This window comes from Zeus faber (assembly GCF_960531495.2).
Source record: "Zeus faber genome assembly, chromosome: 18".
Classification (NCBI taxonomy): Eukaryota; Metazoa; Chordata; class Actinopteri; order Zeiformes; family Zeidae; genus Zeus; species Zeus faber.
Window position 1 is genome coordinate 17,237,551 of NC_137210.1, and position 27,233 is coordinate 17,264,783.

General features: G+C 47.0%; 2 protein-coding genes across 2 annotated transcripts in view; one reads left to right on the forward strand and one right to left on the reverse strand.

The window, feature by feature from the left end:
- Nucleotides 1–22,491, forward strand: part of lrp2a (low density lipoprotein receptor-related protein 2a) — a gene marked incomplete at both ends in the record, with an annotated part of 49,373 nt that extends 26,882 nt beyond the window's left edge. The window contains 40 exons of the mRNA XM_080018787.1: nucleotides 113–1,045; nucleotides 1,165–1,330; nucleotides 1,441–1,599; nucleotides 1,705–1,994; nucleotides 2,088–2,288; nucleotides 2,817–3,059; nucleotides 3,224–3,349; nucleotides 3,529–3,648; nucleotides 4,231–4,362; nucleotides 4,989–5,190; nucleotides 5,340–5,635; nucleotides 6,223–6,889; nucleotides 6,980–7,150; nucleotides 7,258–7,481; nucleotides 7,701–7,878; nucleotides 8,058–8,254; nucleotides 8,351–8,596; nucleotides 8,745–8,873; nucleotides 11,811–11,930; nucleotides 12,882–12,998; nucleotides 13,712–13,828; nucleotides 13,932–14,069; nucleotides 14,234–14,356; nucleotides 14,849–14,977; nucleotides 15,436–15,567; nucleotides 15,783–15,914; nucleotides 16,350–16,493; nucleotides 16,579–16,744; nucleotides 17,482–17,610; nucleotides 17,861–18,081; nucleotides 18,672–18,851; nucleotides 19,082–19,201; nucleotides 19,409–19,499; nucleotides 19,655–19,722; nucleotides 20,224–20,341; nucleotides 20,520–20,640; nucleotides 20,899–21,009; nucleotides 21,521–21,607; nucleotides 21,729–21,848; nucleotides 22,318–22,491. Of these exons, the coding sequence (XP_079874913.1) occupies nucleotides 113–1,045; nucleotides 1,165–1,330; nucleotides 1,441–1,599; nucleotides 1,705–1,994; nucleotides 2,088–2,288; nucleotides 2,817–3,059; nucleotides 3,224–3,349; nucleotides 3,529–3,648; nucleotides 4,231–4,362; nucleotides 4,989–5,190; nucleotides 5,340–5,635; nucleotides 6,223–6,889; nucleotides 6,980–7,150; nucleotides 7,258–7,481; nucleotides 7,701–7,878; nucleotides 8,058–8,254; nucleotides 8,351–8,596; nucleotides 8,745–8,873; nucleotides 11,811–11,930; nucleotides 12,882–12,998; nucleotides 13,712–13,828; nucleotides 13,932–14,069; nucleotides 14,234–14,356; nucleotides 14,849–14,977; nucleotides 15,436–15,567; nucleotides 15,783–15,914; nucleotides 16,350–16,493; nucleotides 16,579–16,744; nucleotides 17,482–17,610; nucleotides 17,861–18,081; nucleotides 18,672–18,851; nucleotides 19,082–19,201; nucleotides 19,409–19,499; nucleotides 19,655–19,722; nucleotides 20,224–20,341; nucleotides 20,520–20,640; nucleotides 20,899–21,009; nucleotides 21,521–21,607; nucleotides 21,729–21,848; nucleotides 22,318–22,491 (7,538 nt within the window). The remainder of the gene's footprint in view (nucleotides 1–112; nucleotides 1,046–1,164; nucleotides 1,331–1,440; nucleotides 1,600–1,704; nucleotides 1,995–2,087; nucleotides 2,289–2,816; nucleotides 3,060–3,223; nucleotides 3,350–3,528; nucleotides 3,649–4,230; nucleotides 4,363–4,988; nucleotides 5,191–5,339; nucleotides 5,636–6,222; nucleotides 6,890–6,979; nucleotides 7,151–7,257; nucleotides 7,482–7,700; nucleotides 7,879–8,057; nucleotides 8,255–8,350; nucleotides 8,597–8,744; nucleotides 8,874–11,810; nucleotides 11,931–12,881; nucleotides 12,999–13,711; nucleotides 13,829–13,931; nucleotides 14,070–14,233; nucleotides 14,357–14,848; nucleotides 14,978–15,435; nucleotides 15,568–15,782; nucleotides 15,915–16,349; nucleotides 16,494–16,578; nucleotides 16,745–17,481; nucleotides 17,611–17,860; nucleotides 18,082–18,671; nucleotides 18,852–19,081; nucleotides 19,202–19,408; nucleotides 19,500–19,654; nucleotides 19,723–20,223; nucleotides 20,342–20,519; nucleotides 20,641–20,898; nucleotides 21,010–21,520; nucleotides 21,608–21,728; nucleotides 21,849–22,317) is intronic.
- Nucleotides 22,492–24,322: 1,831 nt separating this feature from the next.
- Nucleotides 24,323–26,999, reverse strand: rdh1 (retinol dehydrogenase 1; the record flags this gene model as incomplete). The annotated part of the gene is made up of 4 exons (XM_080018861.1): nucleotides 24,323–24,537; nucleotides 24,645–24,808; nucleotides 25,372–25,630; nucleotides 26,672–26,999. The coding sequence occupies 4 exons, from the start codon at nucleotides 26,997–26,999 to the stop codon at nucleotides 24,323–24,325; spliced, it is 966 nt and encodes a 321-aa protein (XP_079874987.1).
- Between the last annotated feature and the right edge of the window lie 234 nt (nucleotides 27,000–27,233).

Genomic DNA, 27,233 nt, shown 5'->3' on the forward strand with positions numbered 1-27,233 from the left:
TATATTTCAAACTATTTTGATCTTTTCTACACACAGTTCTTAATTAGCTCGTGACCCGCAAATATTATCATCCCCAATAAAACAGCCTTTTTTACCTGCGCTTCATCTTCAGGGAACCTGTATTTCACCAATGCCTTCCTGACGGAGACGTACGTGGAGGTCCTGCGCCTGAACACCACTTTCCGCAGGGTGCTGCTGAAGACACAGGTGGACATGCCGCGCCACATCGTGGTGGACCCTAAAAACAAGTACCTGTTCTGGGCCGATTACGGCCAGAACCCCAAGATCGAGCGGACGCTTTTGGACGGGACGAACCGCACGGTTCTGGTGTCGTCCGGAATCATCACCCCTAGAGGTCTCGCCCTGGACCATCAGACGGGCTACGTCTACTGGGTGGACGACTCCCTCGACATGATCGCCAGGGTCAACCCTCAGGGCGGGGAGACGGAGATCGTCAGATATGGCAGCCGCTATCCCACTCCTTACGGGATCACGGTGTTTGAAAACAGCATCATTTGGGTGGACAGGAACCTGAAGAAGGTGTTCCAAGCCAGCAAAGAACCCGGCAACACCGAGCAACCCGCTGTTATCAGAGACAACATCAACATGCTGAGGGACATCGCCATCTTTGACCAGCGTTTCCAGCCCAGTTCGGCCCAACAGCTTAACAACAACCCCTGTGTGGAGGCCAACGGAGGCTGCGCCCACTTCTGCTTCGCCCTGCCGGGCCCTGGCACCGGCGCCCAGGCGAGGAAATGCAGCTGCGCTTTCGGCAACCTGGCGGAGGATGAGGAGAACTGCGTGGTGTCGCAGGACGATTACCTCATCTACACCACTGAGAGCACCGTGCGTAGCCTGCGTCTGGACCCCGAGGATCATGTTCTGCCCTTCCCTGTGGTCAATGTCCCGCGCACGTCGGTGGCCCTAGACTTTGACCTCACGGACAGAAGGATCTACTTCACACAGAGCACGGGGGCTGGAGTAAGCAAGATCAGCTACATCAGCCTGTCCTCTCCTTCCTCCACACCTGTAGCGGTGGCCTCAGGTAAATACCACTCTCCACACAAGTTGCACGCTCTCCGATTTAGTCACCCAAATTTGTGTTTCCAGATGAGAGCATTTCTCCAAGATGCCGATGTAACTGCAGTGTATTTGTGCGCGCAGATCTCGGAGCTCCGGATGGGATAGCTTATGACTGGATCAATGGTCGGATTTACTACAGTGACTACGTCAACCAGAGCATCAGCTCCATGTCTGTGGATGGAACCCAGAGGACTATTATCGCTCATGTCACCAGACCAAGGGCCATCATGCTGGATCCCTGCAGAGGGTAAATCTAGCATAAAAAACAATGTTCACAATTTCTAGATAGATATAGTATAGTAGAGTTATAGAGTTATAGATTCTTTGTCATTGTGTGACTGGATTTGTGTTCCACAGGTACATGTATTGGACCGACTGGGGTACCAATGCAAAAATAGAGCGTGCCACTTTAGGAGGGAACTTTCGAACAGAGATTGTGAACAGCAGTCTGGTGTGGCCCAATGGGCTGACCCTGGACTACGAAGAACAGAAACTGTACTGGGCGGATGCTAGCTTGTAAGATTTTAAAGATACAACCATTAAACCTTTCTCCAAATATGCCTCACCGGTCTGTCCTTTTGAACAAAATTCTAACGCCATCAATGTGGACTTTGTCATCAGACAGAAGATTGAGCGCTGCTCCCTCACGGGGGCCAATCGGGAGGTCATCGTCAGCACTGCGATCTACCCTTTTGCAACCACCATGTTTGGCCAGTTCATTTACTGGACCGACTGGAACACCCGCAGCATCTACCGGGCCAACAAGCACGATGGCTCCGACCAGAGGGTGATGATCCAGAACCTTCCGTCCCGGCCCATGGACATACACGTCCTGGCCGGCAGGAAGCAGCAGCAGTGTGACAGTCCCTGTCAGCAATTCAATGGAGGCTGCAGCCACATCTGTACCCCGGGTACCTTACAACGAGGTTCACACTTTGACACCTCCCCCCGTCCATTTTACGGGTTCACTCACGTCATTTTCCCCATTTTTTTGTTCAAATCAGGTCCAAATGGAGCTGAGTGCCAGTGTCCCTCAGAGGGTCGCTGGTACCTGGCCGACAACAAGCACTGCATCCCCGACAACGGCACCCGTTGCCAAGCGGGCCAGTTCACCTGCATGAACGGCCGCTGTATCCGCTCCCAGTGGAAATGTGACAATGACAACGACTGCGGGGACGGCAGCGACGAGCTGGAGAGAGTCTGTGGTATGGCGGGCTCTAATACAGGGAACCTGCCCAGAACCCGATTTCTCTGCTTGACAATCTTCAATTTTCGTGATTTACTTGTTTCTAACTTCTTCAAGGCTTCTCGCCTTTATTTAGTGCTACTGTAAGCCTTGAGTCCTTTTGGGTGATATAACAAGAAAATACTGCTCTGTCCTTTTCTCTATACTATTCCCTTTTTTTTAATTTATCACACTAACATCCTCTTTTTCCTGCTGTGATAAATCTTTTTTTCAGGACCCAAGATTGATTTCAAACTTTTTGGTGTGTATGCTTGTCTTTACTAATCAGTTTTCACTTACGCACTCACATTTACCTCCATGACAACCCAAATGAATGCTGACAAATGAATCACTATGTTTACACCTTGCATGCAGCCCCTCAAGTGGCATCGTCATTTATTGCCTTGTCAGGTAAAGCCATGAATCCACACCAAATTTCCTTCTGCCCGACTCCAATTTATCTCGTTTACGGCGTCTGACCCACCCTTTTTTGTTTTCTGACCGGCAGCCTTCCACACGTGTGAACCCACATTATACACTTGTGGCAACGGGCGATGTGTGCCCTACCACTATCGCTGCGACCACTACGACGACTGCGGGGACAACAGCGATGAGGTGAGCTGTCTGTTCAGGCCCTGCGACCTGAACACAGAGTTCAGCTGCAACAACGGACGCTGCATTTCCAAGGACTACGTTTGCAACGGCATCAACAACTGCTACGATAACGGCACCTCGGATGAGCAGAGCTGTCGTAAGTCGCCGGAATGTCGCGGTGCCGTGTCTTATGTTTATTCGTTTTCTGTGTTTTTACAAAGGTAGCCAGCGTATGGTGGTTAGATCTAGATTGGAAAAACACATTCAGTTTGAATTGCACTCAAATCAAATCTAATCTAATCTGTGTTGCGGCTGAACCAGCGGAGAGAACCTGCCAGCCGGAGCACACAAAGTGTCAGTCGACCAACATCTGCATCCCTCGCTCCTACCTGTGTGACGGGGACAACGACTGCGGGGACATGAGTGACGAGAGCCCGACACACTGCGGTAAGTTTGAAAACAATGTTTTTTCATTCAATTACAACTGATCTGCACCAGCTTGGCACGCAGAGTAAAATGGCTCAATCCATTATCACTCGGGCCTTCCCTCATCGGAAAACAACTGACGGATCTATTCGCCACAAACGTGACTTCACGCCTCTCCCTCCTTTTTTCTTTCCCAAAAGCCACGTCGACCTGCTCCGCGAACGAGTTCCGCTGCTCCGGCGGCCGCTGCATCCCGGCCCACTGGTACTGCGACGGCGGGGCGGACTGTGCCGACGGCTCGGACGAGCCCTCCTCCTGCAGTGAGTGCCGCACACCCTTTCTCTCTCTCTCTCTTTCTCTCTCTCCTATTATTGAGCCACTTGGCTTTGTGTGTTCCGTGTCTGTTCCCATTATCAGCTGCTGGGTTTTTGTGCGCCCTGTGTCTGTCTGCCAGTCTGCCTTGGGGAGCGGCGTGAGTGATGTACCGGAGGGTGCGAGTCAGTGGTGTATGGCTTTGTTGGTGATGTGGTCAGCCAGGCCTCCTATTGTCCACCGCATTCCTCGGCGGTGACGCCCCCCAAGTCTCCTCTGACAAACAGCACCTCCCCCTCCCTTTGTCTCCCACCGTCAGAGAGCCTCAGTTTGGCTTTTGTTTAGATAGCTCACCATGCATGGGAATGTGGAGTTGCCATGACTATTTTCCAAAAGCCTGGCGCGGTGACGTAGTCCCTGGCGCTTGTCACTCAGAGACAAAAAACAACGAGCGGAAAACGAGAGATGATAGAGATGATGAACAAACATGCGTCGTGATGAAAGTGTCAGACTGATCATTAGAGCTGTCTCTCTTCTTGTTGAGCTGTGTGATACTGGGCTTAATGTTGCGACACTGCTTGTCCCCGCAGCTACGATGGTCAGAACCTGCAACGCGGACCAGTTCCGCTGCGACGACGGCAGGTGCATCGCCGCGTCCTGGATCTGCGACGGAGACAACGACTGCGGCGACATGAGCGACGAGGACCAGCGGCATAGCTGCGGTGCGCCATCCCCGCGGCTTTTCTCGTTTTCCCTTCGCTTTTATCGCTTCCTCTCCATTTCCCGCCCCTCCTTTTTTTTTGCCCTCTTCCGTTCTCCCTTTTTTTTTTTTTTTTTTTGGTTCCGCGCATCTGAGCCAAGCCCTCCCCGTCACTTTTTTTTTTTTTCACATCGACCCCCTCCTACACCCCACCTCTCTCCTCTTTCAGAACACTGATGGATTAGGAAACACACTGGTGGGAGTCTGTTGTCGGGGAGAGACTCGGGGGTGGATGGTGCGTGGCATCTTCGGCCAGGGCCCAAGGAGCCGACATTCCTGATTTCTCCTGCCTCACCCGTTACTTTGTGTACATCTCCTTTGCCTGGCTTCCTGCCTCTGTCCATCAAGACCTTATGTCATGTCTCACCAACGTGGGCTCTCGGCAGTCAGATGCCTGGAGCTAATGCAGCGTCAGTCCTGTTAAGACTCCCCAAGCACATTTTACGGATATAGACCCTCAAGACATGGTTGTATGTCACTGCATACAGTTGGGCACGTTCATTCGTTTAATTTCTCTCATTGCCGTAGTCATCCCTCATTATTCCGAAATGAATTTATTTCTCCCCTACCTCCGATTTCTCTCTCCAGCCAACCGCACGTGCTCCGGTGCAGAGTTCACCTGCCTGAACAACCAGCCGCCGCAGCGCAAGTGCATCCCCCACGACTGGGTGTGCGACGGCGACGCCGACTGCATGGACGCGTTGGACGAGCATCAGAACTGCACGCGCAGATCCTGCGGCGTCAACGAGTTCAGCTGCAGCAACGGCCTCTGCATACGCAGCTCGTACAGGTCAGGGAACAAGATCCGGTGCGATACAAAGCACGGGCCAGAATTTCTTGAAATGAAATCTGAAATAAAGATGGTTGGGATTGTTTTTTTGTTTTTTTTTCGACGTGTATCGTGTAATATTGCTGCGCGGCCGCTCTCCCCCACGACAGGTGCGACCGACGCAACGACTGCGGCGACAGCAGCGACGAGCAGGGCTGCACCTACCAAACGTGCCAGCAGCACCAGTTCACCTGCCAGAACGGACGCTGCGTGTCCCACGACTTTGTCTGCGACGGCGACAACGACTGCGGGGACGAGTCGGACGAGCTGGACCATCTGTGTCGCACGCCTGCCCCCACCTGCCCCCCCGGACAGTTTCGATGTGAGAATGGCCACTGCATACCCCTTAGCAAGGTGTGCGACAGGAACGACGACTGCTCTGACAACAGCGACGAGAAGGGATGTGGTGAGTGGGATGACTTTTCATCTGATAGTGACGCCAACTTTGTTGCTGGTCCTCTGTGAATCGTTATGCTGCCTGCGCCGCCTAGTGGTCGTGTGGTGGAACTGCAGTGAGAAATTTGGCAGGGAAGCAGTTAAAAAAAGACAGATGTCCCTCAGTATGGACTTTATTATGCTTCGGATTTAAATATTAACAGTACAATAATCTAATCAAAAATAAAATGATTGATTTCATAGTTGGGTTTTATCGTTTATGATTGCTACCTAACCTAGATCGGGGTTTAGAAAGTATTTAGCTTGTTTTAGGATAATTTTTCCTTTATCAGACAAAATCCAAGTCATAAATTAATGACTTATTTAGTGTTATTATTTATTTGTTATTTGTTATTTCTTTCTTTATATATCTATTTATTTATTAATTTATTTGTTTGTTTGTGTGTTTGTTTATTTACTTATTTATTTAGTGAGTTTGTAAGAATTGATTTGGTCTGAGATCATAGATTCCATAATCATGCGGAATCTGTGTACTTGTTTAGTTATTTTCTGCAACCTCCCACAATCCTTCCATTTGTCAAACATTTCTGACCGCAGGGATCAACGAGTGCACCGACCCCAACATCCACCACTGCGATCACAACTGCACCGACACGCCCACCAGCTTCATCTGCACGTGCCGGCCCGGCTACCGCCTCATGTCCGACAACAAGACCTGCGACGACGTGGACGAGTGCGCCGAGACGCCCAGCGTGTGCGGCCAGATCTGCGAAAACACGGTGGGCTACTACGTGTGCAAGTGCGCCCCCGGCTTCCTCCGGGAGCCCGACGGCCGCAGCTGCCGCCAGAACAGCGCCATCCGCCCGTACCTCATCTTCAGCAACCGCTACTACCTCCGGAACCTGTCTACGGACGGCGAGGCCTACTCGCTCATCCTGCAGGGCCTGACCAGCGTGGTGGCCATGGACTTTGACCGCGTGGACAAGCGCCTCTACTGGATCGACGTGAGCCGCAGGGTGATAGAACGGATGGCGTACAACGGCAGCGGCAGGGAGGTGGTGGTCAACGGGGTGCTGCACGGCGAGGGGCTGGCCGTCGACTGGGTCGCCCGGAAGCTCTACTGGGTCGACAGCTTTTTGGACTGTCTCCAAGTGTCTGAGCTGGACGGGCGCTTTGTGAAGAAGCTGGCCGAGCACTGCGTGGACCCCAACAACACCTACTGCTTTGAAAACCCCAGAGCCATTGTCGTGCATCCGAAATACGGGTGAGTTGGGGGGTTTGTTTTTGGCGACGGGGTTTTAACGTCACGTCGCCATGTTATGTCATCTAAAGTCACTTTTTGGCTCCTTGTCAGGTATGTGTACTGGACAGATTGGGGAGACAGAGCTTTTATAGGCCGCGTTGGAATGAATGGAAGCAACAAGAAGGCCGTCATCACCACAAAGATAGAGTGGCCTAACGGGATCACCATCGACTACACCAACGACAAGCTGTACTGGTCTGACGCCCATCTCAATTACATTGAGTAAGTACGTCTGTCAGCTCAATGCAGCGTTCTCTCTCTTCTAACCTGCGGTTAATGCAATAGAAGTAATGTCAACTTTTTACTTTTCTTCTTCTTTCTTTTTCTAGGTACTCGGACTTGGAGGGCCACCACAGGCACGCGGTGTACGACGGAACCCTGCCTCACCCCTTTGCCCTGACGGTGTTTGAAGAGACTGTATACTGGACGGACTGGAACACGCGCACCGTGGAGAAGGGCAACAAGTACAACGGCTCTGGCCGCCAGGCACTGGTCAACACCACACACAGGCCCTTTGACATCCATGTGTGCCATCCCTACCGACAGCCTATTGGTGAGATAAGGGCGTCCCATTGTTCCACGCATTCTTCCGGCTATAAACATCGGTCTGAGTTTACACTGAGATCTTTATCTCCCGCTGATCCTGTTACCTCCTGATTCCTCGGTCCATTTTTAAGTGTCCGCAGCCGCTAAGACAATGCCAGGCTTGTGTTTGCTTGACTCTGCTGGATAACAATTGTTTGGCCCTCTGTGACCTCCTCCCCTCTGACAGTCACCAATCCCTGCGCCGTGAACAATGGAGGCTGCTCTCACCTGTGCCTGATCCGGAACGGGGGCCGGGAACACACCTGCGAGTGCCCGGACCACTTCCTGACTGTCCAGCTGGGGGGCGTGACCAGATGCCTGCCCATGTGCACCAGCACCCAGTACCGATGTGCTAACAACGAACGGTTGGTTATGGAATGGCTTCTTCTTCCGAGCAGAGTTGTGTGAAGTATTGTCAAGTCACAGTGAAAACTCTGATCATCAGATTACAAATTCAGTGATCTGTTGCAGTACTCATGGTCTTCTTCCTGTACCGTTTTTTTTTCCGCCTGTCTAAATGTGCTCATTCTTCTCCTGCCTACAGCTGCATTCCTATCTGGTGGAAATGCGACGGTCAGAGGGACTGCAGGGACGGCTCGGACGAACCCTCCACCTGCCCCAGCCGCCACTGCAGGCTCGGCCAGTTTCAGTGCAACGACGGAAACTGCACCAGCCCCCACTTCCTCTGCAACAGCAACCAGGACTGCCATGACGGCTCTGATGAAGACCCCGTGCTGTGCGGTGGGTTTTGAGCTGATAATTAGCTTCACCGTCGTCTGATTGGCTCAGAAACTATGTTCCTGGAATCTAATCCCCCCGCCTCCCGTCCCTCCGCAGCCACCCACCAGTGTGAGAGCCACCAGTGGCAGTGCGACAGCAAGCGCTGTATCCCCGAGTCGTGGCAGTGCGACGGCGAAGACGACTGCGGGGACAACTCGGACGAGGAAGCCGCGCACTGCTCCAGCAGGACCTGCCGGCCAGGGCAGTTCAAGTGCCGCAACGGACGGTGCATCTCGCAGAACTGGAAATGCGACGTGGACGACGACTGCGGGGACAACTCTGACGAGCCGCTGGAGGAGTGCAGTGAGTCCATCATTCAGTCGCTAAGTTTGAGTTACAAGCCATTTTAAAGACGCGGGTCCGCACAGATGCACTTTGACATGCACGTGACAAAGTGACCCGGAGCCAGAACTTAACCTCCCTGTGTTCTTTTTTGTTTTTTTTTTCCCAGTGGGGTCAGAATATCGCTGCGACAACCACACAGAGTTCGACTGTCGGACAAACTACCGCTGCGTTCCCCTGTGGTCTGTGTGCAACGGCCACAACGACTGCAGAGACAACAGCGACGAGCAGGGCTGTGGTGAGTCCGCGGAAACGCTGCTAAGCATCTGTTTGCGCCAAGTCAAGGACTTGAAGATTATTAGGGCTTAATTAGATATCGCTTTAAAGTGGCGATCCATAAAAATTGCCTGCCAACCTGCGCGCATTTTGTGTAACAACCGCGCAACTCTTGGTCAAAATACGTGGGTACGAAATGCCAGCTGAAACCACGCAAAAAAAATCGATCGATACGAAAAAATAGCGTACATTTATTAGGTATTTAAACGACATCCCTCGGATTGCACCAGATGCTAAGACCTTGTACTTGTGGTTGTGTAACTCCTCCCCTCCCTCTCCTCCCTCTCACTCACTCAACATCCACTGATAGGCAGCGCACTGAGCGTAGAGGGACTTTATTATCCAACGAGGCCTAACACTGCATTGCTGAGGTAAAATGGGAAACAGTGTAGAAATAATCAAACACAAAAATGTGACTGCCACGACCGGTGACCGGCCGGTCAAAGATATATTTTCAGAGTCTGTGCCGGTCAGAGTTACACGCCCGATACACTGCTCATGTGCTCGTACATGTAAAAATGATCTGATGCTCAAACCGACACCAACGTAATGGAACGTAGTTGCGTAGTTGACGCTCAAAAAAGGGAACAAAAGAAAGAAAAGACCAGCTGTTTGTAGGTACTTCACGGTAAACAAAGAAGATATGATATTCCAACATTGCGCAGACTGCGCAGGTGTGAAAGGTTCGATTCTTTTTTGAGACACGGTTCTTGTCGAATCATTCAGTAAAATGAGTTGTGAGTTCATTGACGTACAGCAGATATAACCAATGAGACCCAATGATAGGAAAATAAGATTTCTGCGATCACAGATATAAACTCAAAAAGATCAGACGAAAAATGTAAAAGTTATTTAACAGTCAATTGTTTATTATGAACCTACAACTGAATGAAAATCCAAATTGGCCAAAATTGGAATCGGCGGGTCAGGCTTTTAAAAAATCTGAAATCAGAATTAGCCAAGAACATTGCAATCGGTGCATCTCCTGTTTGGTAACATGTTTGGTAACTTAAAAGTTGATGCATTTCAAGGGGTATATCCTAATGAGATTAATTTGTATATATAGAGTTAACCTCGGACACTCCCTGTTACACTGTTATGGTACTTCAAATATTTTCCCAAGGTTGGCAGGTTTGAAAATTGTCTGTGGTGGGTGGATTCAACTAAAAGTCCCTGAGTTCCATGAGAAACTGTAACATTTTCTTTTACATCTGGGTTTACTCTTGCAATCGCTTTATTTTCTTTAAAGTTTACCTTCCTCTGAACAAGTGAATTTCTTTTGGTTTTCCCGGTTGTTTTAGGTGTTGGAATATTTTTTGTGAATGTTCATCCATATCAACAGTACCACGGAAAAGCGCTTAATGCGCGTGCCCGATCCTTGCAACTAAATAATCTCATGGAATACCACTTTAAAGTAATAGGAAAAGCAAAGAAACGCAAAAAAAAAACAACAACTCACAACTGATGGAAACCATATAAGGATGTTTCTTTTGGGAGTGAGTGAAGGGCAGTTTGCTAACACCTCAGCCTCCTGTGGAACATCGTGGAGGGATGTAGAGGGAGCTGCCGATGGAGAGGGTCTCATTACTCACCCCCCCAACAACACTCAGCTCTCCCTGAGAGCCCTGCAGATTTATGAGCTGTCCGGGTTCATCGGTCAGTGCGTGCACGTGTTGTGCGTGTGTTTGTGTGTGTGTGTGTGTGTGTTTGTGTGTGTGTGTGTGTGCGTACTTGCGTATGTGTCTGTGTGCGTGCGTGTGTGATGTGTGTGAGTGTGTGTGTGTGTGTGTGTGTGTGTGTATGTATGTAAGTGTGTAGGTGCTTTTGTGTGTGTTTGCGGGCTTCACACTGATCTCTTTGTACCTTACTACCAGCATCACACACTCACCAAAACTCCTCACGCATGAAAAACAAACCCCCCCCCCCCCCCAACACACACACACACCCGTCCCTTATCAGAGGCCCTCGCTCCATTAGTGCCATCTCGGCACGGGAGGGGAGATCCGCACTAATCTGCCTGTAAGAATGTGGCAGTCGGGCCAGGTGGGGCGGCCCGGCGCTATCTGGGACCCCCAGCACGGCGTGGTAGAGACGGCTCAGACCGGCTCTCCTTCCACTCCTTCCACTCCTCTTCACGCTTCCACTCCCTCACTACTCATCTGCGGCAATCTTATCCCTTCCCGTAGACACGGACCAGCTCAAGGAAACTTGTCCATCTATCAAAGGCTTGTGGATTTCTCACTCCCCGCGTGATGTGATGTTGCGGTTTGCATTTCGGAAAAAAACAGGCTGAGGGGGCGGAGGAGATGTTTCAAACAGATGTGATAAAATTTTCTGCACGGCTTAATTAAAAAGTTGCAAGTGTTTTTTTTTAACACCCCCACCCCCCCCCTCACGCGCGCCTTGTCCCGCCCTCCAAAAACATTTTTCGTGCCAAAGAATTTCAATAAGTCAAAAGGTCAATGTTTAACTTCTCATTAGATGTCACAGATTTCTGTTTTATTTACCTTTATTTACCAGGGAAAATCCGTTTGAAATTAAGAATGTATTTTTGAAAGGGAGATTCTGCGGCTGCAGAAACAAACTAAAACGGTGGTTTTATGCAACGACACAACGCAACAAATTAAAACAAAACGCGGGACCGGGTTTCCATTACTCGGAAAAGCGGCAAAATTCGAAATAGAACTGACATTCCATTCCACTCCACTCTTTTGCATCCCTCTCGCTGCTGATGAAAGTTTCCTTCAAGTGAAGAGAGATGAGGAGATGCTACAGAATCCCTGTCTTGCCCAAGCACGATCCCATTTACCCATTATTTCTCTCTCTCTCTCTCTCTCTCTCTCTCTCTCTCTCTCTCTCTCTCCCCTCTCTCCATCTCTCTCTCTCTCTCTCTCTCCAGACGAGCTGACCTGTGATCCTCTGGGAGACTTCCGCTGCGACAACCACCAGTGCGTCCCGCTGCGGTGGAAGTGCGACGGGGACAACGACTGCGGGGACAACTCAGACGAGCGGGGCTGCTGTAAGTCCCTGCCGGAGCCCAGGATCCTTTTTTGTTTTTATTTTTTACCGCAGATGAAAATACATAGAACGCGTCGAGGGGTTAAGAGGACCCCCATCGGCTTGAGCCCAGAGGAGCGTCTCCGGATTCGACCTGGGTATCTGGGTTTGCGTGGAAGTGGCGCGGATCCCCCCGCGTCTCCCGTTTTCCCCGAATCGGGGGAGATGGATTCATTGTTTTCGTGCGGGTCTGATTGTCTTTGTCGCGAAGCTGATCTACCGACTTTTTGGGACTTGTTAGCTCCGACACGAATTAGGGGCGTCGACGCCAAAGAATCGCCGCGCTATTGTTTTGTGAGATAATGCAGGGGAGGGGGGAGTGCGCGGAGGGCCCGGCATTTCGGCCGGTGCGGGTCCGTGAAGGCCTTTGGTCTTATCAGCTCCTCCAGAGACAGGCTGTCCTCAGCACGTCAGGAGTAGGGAGTGAGGGAGTGTGTCACCCCTCGCCCCCGGGGAATCCAAACACGTCGGAGAACATGCCGGCTAATGAGGCTCGTAATGCGGCTCCTCAAATGTCTCGGCCCCGAAATGACTATTTAACGCGATAAAGCATTTGTGCCCCTCCCCTAGTAACGGTGTTGCGGGTGCCAAAATAATGTAGCCGCACCAATAAATCCAGTGAAATCACCGGGGGAGTGATCCGTCCGTCCGTCTGTTTTTAAAGCCACCGAGCGGCATCTCCTAAATCTCGCTGAGCTGTGGGTGCAGTAATCTAGGAACTGTTTTGAAAGTAATCGACTGCTGTGTATAACTGAAGAACCGACGATTTATAGCAGCCTTCCGTGTGCCCCGTGTGTGATTCTGATTGTTTACGTTCTAAATTTAAAAACAGACACGCCATAATAATCACTTTCACACCAAAATAAATTGATGTTTTATGCTTTTTTTTTGTTTTGTTTTGTTTTCCTCTCAGCCCCTCGGACGTGCACGGAGAGTGAGTTTCGCTGCGATAATCTGCACTGCATTCCCGACCGTTGGGTCTGTGACCATGACAACGACTGCGAGGACAACTCGGATGAAAGAGACTGCGGTGAGTGGAGGCTCTTTGTTTTGGCCTCGGCTTCCAGGCTTTGGCTGTTTGACAGTGGCTGAGGGCTGCACCCGGCAAAGAAGCTGCAGAACTTCAACTTTTCAAGCACACTTTGGCCCAACAGTCCCACCAGCGTTCATTATATTGTTTTTTGTAACTTGCACAAATATAAACAAGCCTCTGATATGATGGAAATAAATGTAATTATAGCAGGAGGGTAAAGTTGCCTTGGTCCCATTTTCAGCTTGGGCTGGGCAATTTTGACCAAAAATAAAATATACTGTGTATATATATATATATATATATATATATATATTTTTTTACAATAACAATGATATTGATATTTTGGGTATGGCTATTGATGCTTTCACAAGATATTTACATACAACAAAATAATCATTGTTATTATTATTATTATTATTATTGTATTTATTATTATTCTTATTATTATTATTATTTATTTGTTTTTTCTGTTGATTTATTTATTATTATATTATGACCAAGCAGGGAGAGGCATTGATGAGAAGCGCGAGAACAGTCTATGAATTTCCGAAAAAAGAAATTACTTTACTGTATAAACAACATTTAACTATATTACAATAGTCCGAGAATCAAAATCCCAGGCGATTTCCAGACTCATGATATCGACACTATATAGACATATCGCCCAGACCTGTTGACAGCTGTGGTGTAAAGTGGAATTTGTGTTGCAGAGCTGCGAGCCTGTCACCCAGGATTCTTCCAGTGCGGCAGTGGACACTGCATCGCCGAGCGCTTCAAATGTGACGGCAACGCAGATTGCCTGGACTACACCGACGAGATATCATGTCGTAAGTGTCTTTGTGCCGGAATTAAATTATTTTTTTCAGGGGCGAAACCGTTCCGATTAAACGTTTAACGGCGCGCCATGTGTTCTGCGTGTGCGCTTTGCAGCGACGCGCTTCCCCAACGGCATGTACTGCCCTCCCTTCCTGTTCGAGTGCAGCAACCACGTGTGTGTGCAGCCGCACTGGAAATGTGACGGGGACAACGACTGCGGGGACGGCTCCGACGAAGAGCTCCACCTTTGCTGTGAGATACGCACGCACACATGCACACACACAAACACACGCGCGCGCACACACACACACACACACGCGCACACACACACACACACACACACACACACACACAAATGGATAACTTTCCATGTAGGTTTCCATAACTGTCCATATCTCTCCATCCGCCCCCTGCAGTGGACATCCAGTGTGATCCTCCGTTCCGATTCCGCTGCAACAACAACCGCTGCATCTATAGCCACGAGCTGTGCAACTCTGTGGACGACTGCGGGGACGGAACGGACGAGAAGCAGGAAAACTGTGAGTTCTGAACAACAATAACCACTAATCTTAGACAGAGGAGCTGATAGAGCACAAACATGTGGGAAATATATTGGGGGAAATATATTGTTCCTGTAAGTGTAGGTGACAGGGAGGTGGGGCTAGTATGATGCATAGATGCTTAAATGGTATATTTACACAATGTATTACAGCTGAAATTAGTGCATATTGATTTTGTTAGGATTCTCAGACCCATTTTGGTGTTTTTTATATATTTATTCATTTTTTTAAATACATCTTTTATTTTATATTTTTCTCTGCTGTTGTTATGTCATCCTATTTTTATTATTCTGTTTCTTGTCACGATTGTATTTTTATATTTCTTTTCTTGTTTACATTATTGTCTGTATTGTGATAAAAGCTGAAAACCTTAATAAGCCTTAAATCATAAAAAAGAAAACAACACAGAAAATGGGGAGGGATTGGGTTTCTCCATGTTTACTCTCGTCTCGTCTTTTTTTCACGTCTCAGGTCAGGACCCCACCCATGGGCCCTGTTCGGAGGATGAGTACAAGTGCAGCAACAGCCGCTGCATCCCTCTGCAGTACGCCTGCGACGACTATGACGACTGCGGAGATCACTCTGACGAGCTGGGCTGCCGTGAGTTCACACGTCTAGGATATCTGGATTTTATTATTGAGATTTTTTTTTTCCGTTTTTTCAGTTCAATTTTGCCCCGCAAACAGAAATCTTCTTGGAGTCTTGGTTCACACATGATATGAGATAATAAATACATGGGAAAGATGAAAATAACAGTAGCACCTTAGAATAGAGCCTGCTCATAATTCTTAACAAACTATTTCTTCAGGATGAATTACATCACAATAATGTTTTTTTTAATCCTTTCTTATAAGTGTTTTCTTATAAAATATACAATATTACTCCTAATCTATTGGAGAAATATAATCATGTGTGAATTGACTGCGTTTTGTTCATTTCTGTGTTTAAAAACTGTTGGTGGAACATCTTGTGTTTATTTTGATTACTTTGGGGATCCAGATCCAAAAAAAATTATAATTATAATTGTGGTGTAATGATGTAATCTATGCTCCCGTCAGACCATGGCGGCGGGCGCTCCTGCGACGAGAACATCTGCGAGCACAACTGCACCGACCTGGCGGGCGGAGGCTTCCTGTGCTCCTGCATGGCGGGCTACAAACCCGGACCCACGGACAGGAACACCTGCGAAGGTACAGGCACCATCACAAATCAATAATATAATATAATATAATATAATATAATATAATATAATATAATATAATATAATATAATATAATATGTATGCATAGGGAGACTCATACCACCATCACACAGTATCCCATTTAAACTCTGCCTTCCCACTGCTTTACTGTTAATGGATGTTTTTATTTTCACCATTTCCCCATTTCCTTGTTTTTGGGAACAGATGTGAATGAATGCGAGGTGTACGGGACGTGTCCCCAGGAGTGCAGGAACACCAAGGGCAGCTACGAGTGTTTCTGTGCCGAGGGATTCCTGTCGGTTGGGGAGCGCCATGGATCAGAGTGCGCTGCTCAGGGTAAGAGTCTGTATCGGGCTTCCTCGACCAGGGGTCTCCAAACTGGGGTCCCTGCGGCCCCCAAGGGGTCACCACAGTTAAATTCATTCAAAGCGCCTTACAGGCAAATAAAGTGTTTTTTTGGGGGGGAGTGGGTGCAGTCCTCAGCCAGAGTTTAGTCTGCCAAGGCGGCCTTGTCACGAAAAATGTTTGGGACCCACAGGCCTTTATAAAATGAAAATGACGACAACTACTACTTGACTTGGTGCTGAGTTTTGTTTTTATTCCATTTCATTGTTCTGATCTCAGCTAGTGCTATATCTATAAATTAATATTTTAGATTGTTTAAGTGCTTTACCTTTTCTTTATCCTCTACTAGCTGTTGTGAAACATCATTTTCTTGTCTCGTCGCATCATGTAATATTTGATATTTTTATCCGTAATCTTCCTCAATAGGAAACCCACCTGTGCTGCTCCTGCCAGACAACGTTCGTATCCGTCGTTTCAACATGTCGTCTGAGCAGTATCTGGACTACGTGGACGACGCCGAGCACATCCAGGCGCTGGACTACCTGTGGGACCCAGACGGAATAGGACTGAGTGAGACTTCCCGCCGGAGATCCCTCACGGTTCGTTTTGCTGTCGAGCTTCAACGCACCTGAACTGTCCACCCGCTCTTCTTCAGGTATCGTGTACTGGACGGTTCTGGGGCGGGGCTCTCAGTTCGGCTCCATCAAGCGGGCCTACATGACCACGTTCAATGACAACGGCAACAACCCGGTGAAGGAAGCGGATCTGAACCTGAGATACATCGCCAGCCCCGACGGCATCGCCGTGGACTGGATCGGAGGGTAAGGCATCATGCACAGCGGCCCTGTGAGGAAGCGAGCCGTCAGTCGCAGGTAGATTGAGGCAAAATTTGTATTTATTGACCAAATATATATAATCAACTTAGGAGGGTTGCAAAATAAGTGCAGAGGGAAACTTAAAAAAAATGAACTAAAGTATGATAAAACTAAAAGTGGGGTCAAAAGAACTTAAACAGGGGTTAACATAAAGACAAATAGACACGCCAAACAGACCTGACCAAAGAAACAGGAGGAAACATTTATAGGGACATGACCAAACCAAAATGACACAAGACCCGTGAAAGAAATATCACAAAAAAAAAAGACTAACTCGAAATATTATAAAACAAGGGACTAAATAACACAAGTGCACATGTTAAAGAACTGCTAAATAAGCACAAAAACCCTCATCTATAAAAAAAAAGATTATTATTAAAGGAAATACAAAATAAACCATCCCCCCCCATGAGGTTGAACTGGATGGACTCCTCCACAGCTCGCTAAGCCCTGCAGCAGTGGAGTTATTGTCCTGATAACAAACTTAAATCCCAACAATAAAATATGTATGTAACGTGAAACAAAACCTATGTGTCATTATTATGTGTTTTAACCGTATGTGCATTATGAATGTAGTGTGTAAGGACCAAATTCAAACAAACATAGGATATAGGGAACATTAATACTGTACGTTCGCATGAATTTTGTTGACCGAGGGCACAACTCCGCCTCAAATATTCCAGACACATCTACTGGACAGACTCGGGGACCAATCGGATCGAGGTGGCCAAACTGGACGGGCGCTACAGAAAGTGGTTGATTCACACGGATCTGGACCAGCCGGCCGCCATCGTTGTCAATCCATCCCTTGGGTACGAAACCCAAGAACTTTAGTTCTTGTCAAAAAACCTGTTACATTCTCATGAAAAAAAAAAAAGTTATTTCCTGCTAAATCGATATTCGTCACATAATTCCAGCTGTTATTTGAAAGCTCATTTCGATAATTTTTTTTTTTTTTTCGGTGGTCCAAGGATTGGTTACTCGAGACTGATAAAGCAAAGCGATTTTGAACAGATTTGTAACCAGGTTATGATTTCTGTTTTCCCTGCGCTCATGCAACAGCACCATGTACTGGACGGACTGGGGCAGGAGGCCCAGGATAGAGTCTGCCTGGATGGACGGGCAGCAGCGGCAGACCCTCCTGGGCGAGGACCTGGGCTGGCCCACCGGCCTCGCTCTCGACTATCTGAACGGGAACCGAGTCTACTGGTGCGATTCCAAGGAGAACGTCATCGAGTCCATGAAGCCCGACGGCACCGACAGGAAGGTTGTCATGTCCGGAGGTCAGTATCCGGAGGACGACGCAAATGAGCGAATTAGAGCAGCGATTCCCAACTGAATTTCACAATTGTGCCTGAACACCACAGGGGGGGGCGCAAGAGATCACAGGTGGGTCACAAGGTCTTGGACGGATGAACCAATGGTCGTGGTTACTTTGGTTAAAAAAAAGTCCACATGACAAACACAGACACTTTTGTACATGAGAGTCAAAGCATACATCCACCGCTGGAGCAACCCCGAATTTGAGTCCCTGAGCACCTGTTTCTAAATCCGACCAGATACGAGTGCAAGATAGCTGGAAGGAACCAGAATAAAAGTTGTCTTATTAGTAATTATTTTGTTGTGTGAATAATATGGGTCCATGGCTGGGGGGGGTGGCTCAGATGGAATCTGATTTGATTTAGGGGGTTTCTGAGGAGTCAGACAACGAGCTAAACTATCTATGTGATCCATCACATTTTGGTTGGGATGCATGCAGTTTCCGGGTCTGAAGAAGTCTAGATCCTTGTGTTAGTGATCCTCTTTGTAAAAAAAAAACAAAAAAAACAACCAAAAAAACCCCACATCATTATTGTGATTGTGTGTGGCGCAGACATCGGAAATCCCTACAGTTTGGACATTTTCGAGGGCCACGTGTACTGGACCACCAAGGAGAAAGGTGAAGTGTGGAAGACGAACAAGTTTGGAAACGGAAATAAAGTCAAGGTTCTTACCATCAACCCCTGGCTGACTCAAGTCCGCATCTACCAGGAGCACCGGCACAACCACTCAGGTAGGACGTCGCCTATTATTAACTTTTAAGGTAACTAAAAAAGGAAACTATTATCAAAGTCATGGTTAAATATAGTTTGACTTTTTTATCTCGCATGTTTGTTGATGCGTGCGCGTCATGGCTTCGCTCTGAGCCCGCGACGAGGAATGTGCTTTTTTTTTAATGAACGGCTGCCTCTTGTGCCGTTACGACAAAGGGTGACTATGTTCCTCCTTATCTCCCCTGTGCAGTGGCCAACCCCTGCAAGGACGTGTGCAGTCACCTGTGTCTCCTCCGCCCCGGCGGATACACCTGCACCTGCCCGCAGGGCTCCTCCCTCCTGGGGTTCAACTCCAACGAGTGTGACGCAGGTACGGTTGGCGGCGGCACTGCCGCCGCTTCGGCCCCTCCTGCGAACGCGGTGTTTGTCGATGCTTCATTTTTTATTCCATTGTCGTTTTTCGTACGATACGCATTCCATTTCAACATCCGTGCACGCATGGCCGTTTCGGCATCTCTGCGTGGTGTCGTGGTTGTTGACGCTGTGTGTGCGTGGCTTTCACCCCCTCCCCCCACAGCCATTGAGGCTCCGGTTGCCATGCCCCTTGCATGCAGATGCATGAACGGCGGAACCTGCTACACTGACGATGGGGGGCTGCCCACGTGCAAGTGAGTGCAGCCGCAGGTTCCATTCGAGCGTCATTCTCTGTCATTGTGGCATTCGTGTGTAAATCCACGCCCTACTGTACGCACCCACAGGTGAAAGATATTGTCACCTTGCAAAGAGTAAAAATCTAATACTTGCATTGTGCATTTTTGTCCAGGTGTCCCTATGGCTACGCAGGCAGTTACTGTGAGATGGGGAAGTCGAGGGCCGCTCCAGCAGGAACAGGTACATTTGTTCACCTTCATTTAACCTGAACATTCTGTCCATCTTGTAAAGCTAACAGCCTCTGATCTCTGAGCTTTTCTGTGAAATTGCATGACTGCCTGACATATTTGTATTTTGCCACAGTCCAGCCACGAAAGTGGATGTTGTTTTCAAAGTTAAGGGTAATTGCAGTTTAAACAATACTCCACTCCACCGACAGCACAGGTTTAAAAATAAAAGATTAAATTAAAAATTAAAAAAAATACTCCACTGACCCAGTTAGTATGTATGCATCAGAACAGCTTAGCAAACAAAAAACAGCAAAACCTGAACAACTCAGCAAACTTGTGGGTCAGACCATTAATTATAGTAACTCAGTAAACTAATGGACGTTTGCTGAGTTGTTTTTAATGATCCGCCAAAAGAGATGTTATTATCAATGTTCAGCCTCAGCAATTCACCCAGCTACATGCACGGTAAAATAACATGTTTTGTTTTTCTTCATCTTCTTTTCTTCACCAGCTGTAGCTGTTTTGCTGGCGGTCATTATCATTCTGATCACCGGGGCTTTGGCCGTTGGGGTTTTCCTCAACTACAAACGAACAGGATCGTTCATTCCCTCCATGCCCAAGCTGCCCAGGTATACCACCACACACACACACGCACACATGCACACACGCACACACGCGCACACGCGCACACACACACACACACACACACGCACGCACACACACACACCTCTTCACGGTGCGTCTGCTCTCGAGTTGAAACCACTGCGTTTTTAAGTGCTGACGCCAACGTATTTTGTCCTGGGGCAGCCTGAGCAGTCTGGTGAAGTCCGGTGACACCGGGAATGGAGTTACGTTCCGCTCGGGTGACAATGTGGATCTGGGGCCGTCGCACATCGGGGTGTCATTCATTGACACCGCCATGCAGATGGTGAGTGACACTCTCACTTATTAGTCGCTGCAACTCAACCGTCAGCACTTTGACGGCGTCTTTGAGCAGCGTGGTACTGCATTATTGTCAAGCGCGGCCATCACTGGCTATTTATTAATAGGAATAATAGATTTTCAACTTCCCAATGGAAAAGAGGAATGGCGAAGGTGTTGAAATGGTCATTAAGGGCCGCACTGACATTGACCAAGTCCAAATACTTTGGACATAATACTGTTGTCATTATGAATTCCTCTGCAGGATGATAACTTTGCCCTGGAGGCTGGAAGACAACCCATGACCTTTGAGAACCCTCTTTACGCAACGGCAGCGGGGGTGTCCAGCGATCCTGCCGTCATCCATCCCACACAGGTACCACGCAGCACCAGGACATCCCATTTCATTTAAAGGAAGGAAGAAAGAAAGAAAGAAGGAAACAAACAAACAAAGAAAAATAGAACTAATGCTCTTTTTCCTCCTCTTTGACCCTACCGTAGAGCGGAAATTTAAAGAAAGAAAGAAAGAAAGATGACCTATTATGATCCTGTAGGGAAACGTAAAAGGAAGAAAGAAAGATTCTTGATCCCGAAGGCAAAATTAAGAAGACAGAAAGAAAAAAAATGTTATTTTCATTCCGTCAGGGGACATTTGATGAAAGAAGAAAGAAAGAAAGAAAGAAAGAAAGAGAACTTTTTTTGACCCCAAAGGGGAAAATGAAAGAAAGAAAGAAAGGAAAAAGAAAAAGGAAATTAGAACGTGCGATAGAATTAAGCAAGAAAAGCCACCCAAGAATATGTTCTCACATATAAACGACGCACATCCTGACGAGCTGATGTACCGGAGGCTGCAGCGTCGTGTGCTAATGTGCTGCGTCGTCCGCCAGGTGACGGTGAATGTGAGCGGGGATCAGATCGAGAACAACTTTGCGAACCCGGCGTACCACGCTGAGCTGGGCGGCGTCGGCGGGGGCGTGGTGAGGACGTCTGCCGCCGCTGCCGCCGCCACCGCCGCCGCCGCCGCCGCCGCCGCCGCCCAGCCGGCTCAGGTCAGAATCCCAGTCACATCCACGGGGAAATCCCAACCCCTTACAGAACCAGCCAGGACAGGGACGTGTAACTCATCATGTTTGGTTTTTGCAGGAGTCCAAGTGGAGCTTCTTCAAACGAAAGCTGAAGCCCGGCGCCACCTTTGAAAACCTCTCCTATTCAGAGGTAAACAGCACGTTTTGATGACCCGGGCTCTGTACAGCTCACGGTGGCTTGGCGCACGTTGGTTACCGCTCACAAAAAAAAGAATATTTAACACTTGGTTATGATGTCAATTGGGATTTGGGGTGGACCCTCATTTGAAATTTTAAGAAACCTATTCAAGTGAGTTGAAACATCTGGAAAACCCGTACCATGATGCAAGTTGGGCTTTGGGGAATCCAGTTTAATTAGCGGCACACCTATTGATTTATTATTATATAAATAAATATGTATACAGTAATTAAACATCAGCAAATAAGAAATATTCATTTATTTATTTGTGTGTTTGGTGGTTCACTTATTTATTTATACATTTGTTCGTTTGCTTGTTTATTGACTTAAGGTGGGTGTAAGATCAATTACCCATGGCGATTCCTTTTGTAATTGGTCTGTGTTCTTTTGTTGTTTTTTTTTTTTTGTGTTTTTTCCCCAGATGAAGGATGAGAAAGCCGCAGGGCGCGGCGGGGACGGCGGTAAAACCGAGCCGCCCCCATGGGTCGCCCCGCCCGCCAAAAGCCAGCGGCGGGATCGTCCGAGCGCCTTTTCGCCCACCGAGGACACTTTCCAAGACACGGCCAACCTGGTGAAGGAGGACAGCGACGTATAACCCCGCTCCCGCCGACGGGACGACGGGAGACAGGAAACACACAATTTGCACAGAATTTATTTTTTTATGCAGCCTGTGTACAAAACTCAGATTGTGTTGAGGAGGAAAAAAAAAAAAAAAAAAAAAAAAAGAGAGAAGAGATTTCTATAAACTATCCACATAAAAGGAGTCGTTTGTGACTATGCCTTCTGATGTCTCTCATGCCAATTTTTGTTTGAATGGTTGATTTTTTTTTTTTTTTTTTTTTTTTTTTTTTTTTTTTTTTTAAATTTTGATGTACTATATGTATATCTTTGCACTGAAGCTGCTAATAGGAATGTTAATAAATATGTTGTATATTTGTAAATTTGAAGAGAAAGATTTTGTCATATCTTCTGGCTTTTTGAAATAGATGATCTTATGAATAAAGCTACACAAACAGAATGAAACATAACGGATGCTTGGGCTGGATTGTGAATGGACACTAGATTTATCACAACAGTTTATTAGATTCGCAATAGATGATTATTATATATTTTGGCCACTGAACAAAAATGTTTTATTCATTTCATCTTTCATGTTTATATACCTCATATCAATAAATAAAATATTCGAACAAGAACAAAAATACGTGGAAATCGGCCATTTTGGGTGGGAATGGGAATAGTTATTTCAGAGAATAAAGTGAAGTATAAAATGGGTTTTGCAGTACATGCTCAGTGGGGAACGGAACGTGCCGTAGAACACAATCAAACTCATTTCTCCTTTGCTTTTCTGGACCTTGTGAAATTTGAACCTGTGTGATTATATTTCGATAATAACTGAAGTTAAAAAGGCTTCTTTGAAACAAATGCTTGGAACAATACTTGAACATGCCTGTGTTTTTGCAGAAAGGGGAGTTTCTGTCGTTAATTATCTTGGAGAGAAGATATTCAGTGAAACACCTGTCTAACCTGGATTTATACAGTATATACAGAATATACACTATATACAGTATATACTATATATATATATTCTGTCTATGAAGGATGGTGAAATGTGTTAAAATGAGAGAGAAAAATAAAAACTGGATCAGTGATCGTTTTGAACACACCTATGTTTCTCGAGATAAAAGAATGGAACCAGTGCTGCTGAGATACATTATCTATCTATCTATCTATCTATCTATCTATCTATCTATCTATCTGTCTGTCTATCTATCTATCTATCTATCTATCTATCTATCTATCTGTCTATCTATCTATCTATCTATCTATCTGTCTATCTATCTGTCTATCTATCTATCTATCTATCTATCTATCTATCTGTCTATCTATCTATCTATCCATCCATCCACTCATCCATCCATCTATCCAGCAATCAATCCATCCATCCACCCATCCACCCATCCACCCATCCATCATCCATCCATCCATTTATCTATCCATCCATAGATCCATCTATCAACCCATCGATCAATCTATCTATCTATCTATCCATCCATCCACTCATCCATCCATCTATCCATCCATCCACCCATCCATCATCCATCCATCCATTCATCTATCCATCCATAGATCCATCTATCAACCCATCGATCTATCTATCTATCTATCTATCTATCTATCTATCTATCTATCTATCTATCTATCTATCTATCTATTTATCTATCTATCTATCTATCTTTATCTATGAAATCTAAGTGTTGTTCTACTGAATATTTACAATATAAATGGAAAATGCTAATCCCCTTATTGCACATTATGAAACAGATGCTGGTTTGTCGTTCACGTAGTTTTATTTCTTGTTTGTTTCCTGTGAAACAAAACAGTGATTCATTTGAAAGGGTCGCAGCTTCACCGGCGCCGCCTCATCAACCTCTAGGCGCAGGGAGCAGCACGGTGCCGACAAAGTCTAAAACCCGGGTCGGGAGGTAGGAGAGAGGGATCCAGAGGAGTTTCGCGTCCCAGCCGGCGGAGTAGCGGGTGCGGGGGTGCCGAGCCGTCAGGGCGTGCTCCATGCAGCCGGTCACTTTGGAGAGACGTGGACTGCACAAAAGGTCCATGGAGAAGCCCTGGGACTTGACGTCTGGGAACAAGGGAGCAAGGCCGGGTTAAGAAAGGGGTCGCGAGGGGAACACACAGAGGGAGGTTCCGACTCGGACAGCGCCGGCTTCAAAATTTCCGCCTCCTCACATTTATCGAGGTACTCGGGTCCGTAGGAGTCCCTCACGTCCTGCGGGAGCCTGTTCCACAGCCGCTGCAGGTCGGCTTCGATCGGGTCCAGACTGGTCACGCCCGTCTTGAAGAACCCCGGCTCGATGATGCTCACCTTGATGCCGAAGGGCCACATGTCCCTCCTAAACAAAACCATCCAGAGCAGTCAATTCAAGACGATTTCACACGACCAAACGACAGTGCTAATTCTAATCCGGCGACATAGAAATACAAAAATACAAAGGGGGCACAGATTAGGCCCAATTTTAGACTGAAATGGCCTTTCTCCGTTTAAAATAGTCTCAGACTTGCCCTAGTTATGGGTTAAAAAAAATCGGAATTTCCAGAAGGAAGATTAGAGCGGATCTACTGCAGGTCAAGGTGAAGTCTTAAGTTAAGACTTTAATGGATGTGGGCCTCCAGGTCCAAGACAAGACAGAAGGAGCTGACTAGTCCTTCATTACCTGAGCCTAAGTAGTTCTAGACGAGGACGTCCTAGTCTAGAACTATCTCATCTTCAATTAAGAATAGTCTCAGAAAGGCCTTTTTTTCAAGTAGGGTTATTTTAGTCGTGATTTAGATTAAACCCCGTCCGTGACATCGTCCTGTAGTGAAATAATTCCCTGGTAAAATATAAGTGTTAATATAAGTATTAATTTGAGATAAAAAAAAAAAAAGGAGATCGGACAGTAAGGCCTGTCAATACCTGAGGCTGTCGGAAAAGGCCTCAACTCCCCACTTGGAAGGACAGTATCCTCCGCCCACGAGAGTGAGTCTCCCGAAGATGCTGGCCACGTTCACCACCCTGCCGCGGGCCTTCTTCAGCAGAGGGAGGAACCGGAGGGTGACCTCGATGACCCCGATCAGGTTCACGTCCAAAACTTTGGTGAAATCCTCCAACTGCATCCACTCCGTCGGCCCGATGGGGGTCGATCTGCCCGCGTTGTTCACCAACCCCCATAGACCTGGAGGCGAAGGGAGGGAAGAGTGTGAAACACAGGTCAATGATGTGTTCAGCTCGTGATCTCCCCCCCACCTCCCTTTGTTGTTACGCAATGTCTCAGGATTTAAATTTTTTTTCTAAATGAAACTGCATAATAGAGTTATTCACTATACAATGCATACGATACATCAAAATCTATACAGTAATCATTCAAAATCGTACATAATCTCGGTTTCCACTACATAGTCCCTTACATAGTGCGGGTCTTTTTCTATTGATAAGGGATAAAAAACATGTCCTACAGTTAAATCTTATCCGCCTATTTAGGAGTAGCCTTCAAAGGCTGTGGTTCCCAAACTGTGGTCTGGGCCTCCCCCGTGGTCCTCGAAGGAATTGCAGTGGATCCGCAACAAAATTATTATTTTATACAGAATATGTTTTTATTTTATTGTTTCACATGTTATATACGAAATACATGTTATACACCTTTTTTGGGTGAAATACTATATATTTAGGTTCATAATCTCGATGTAAATATATTTAAATGTGACAGTACATTGTATACGTTATATATTACATTTATAATAAATGTATATATATATATATATATATATATATTATAATATATAATACAATATAAATAATATGTCATCTTGCTAAGGATGATGGTGAGTTTTTGCTATTTTCCACTTTTTTTGTCAGGTCAAGTTAAATGTAAAACCACACGACAGTATATTATAGGCAGATAACGTACTGCGTATAAAACTTTTTGAGTGTGAGTTGGTCTTCATCCAGAGCTTAGTCTGCCATGGGGGCCTGTACAATTTATGGATCAGTGAAGATAGTATGAAGATAAATATACGCATGTTACATCTACGGCCCTATTTGGGCAGTTTGTTTCTCCCACCTATTCAAAATGGTTTGGGAAGCATGTACATGTGCATGAATCATAGGAGGATGGAGGGGTAACAAGTGTGTTTTTTTTTTTTTTATCTCTCTCAGTGCTTCCCTCTGGCTGGCACCCTATCTATCTCCCTATATCCCTGCTCTCCGCCCGCCTCACCTCGGCCTCCGACCTCAGCGCCCACACACTCTACCGCTCTCGTGATGCTCGCACTGTCCGCAACATTCAGCAGGAGGGTCTTGAGCCTGGGAGAGGACGCAGACGCCAGATCCGAGGCCCCTTTCTCGGTGAGACAGGCGGCCATGACGTGGAAACCCTTTTGGTCCAGCTGTCTGGCGAGCAGGTTTCCAAAGCCGCTGTCGCAGCCTGTGATCAACACGTGCTTGTTGCCCAAGTTGCCGACTTTAAAGGAGTCTCTGATGTACCAGGCGATGGCAACGACAGAGGCCAGAGTTAAAGCACAGGTCCAGGCCAGGTGTGTCAGCATTCCCTAAAATTTTTTTTTTTTTTCAACAAACAATGGGTTATGATTTTCTTAAAAGCTTTTGTCCTCCATGAACTTATTATGCAATTCAAAAAAGGGAAACCACTTGATTTCAAAAAGCCCAATTGTATACTTTTATGGAACGTGTGTTTATAGAGAAATTACAGGTAAAATATCAATACTTTATAAAAAAATACAAGCAAGCATATAGATTATGATAATGTCAAATCATTATGC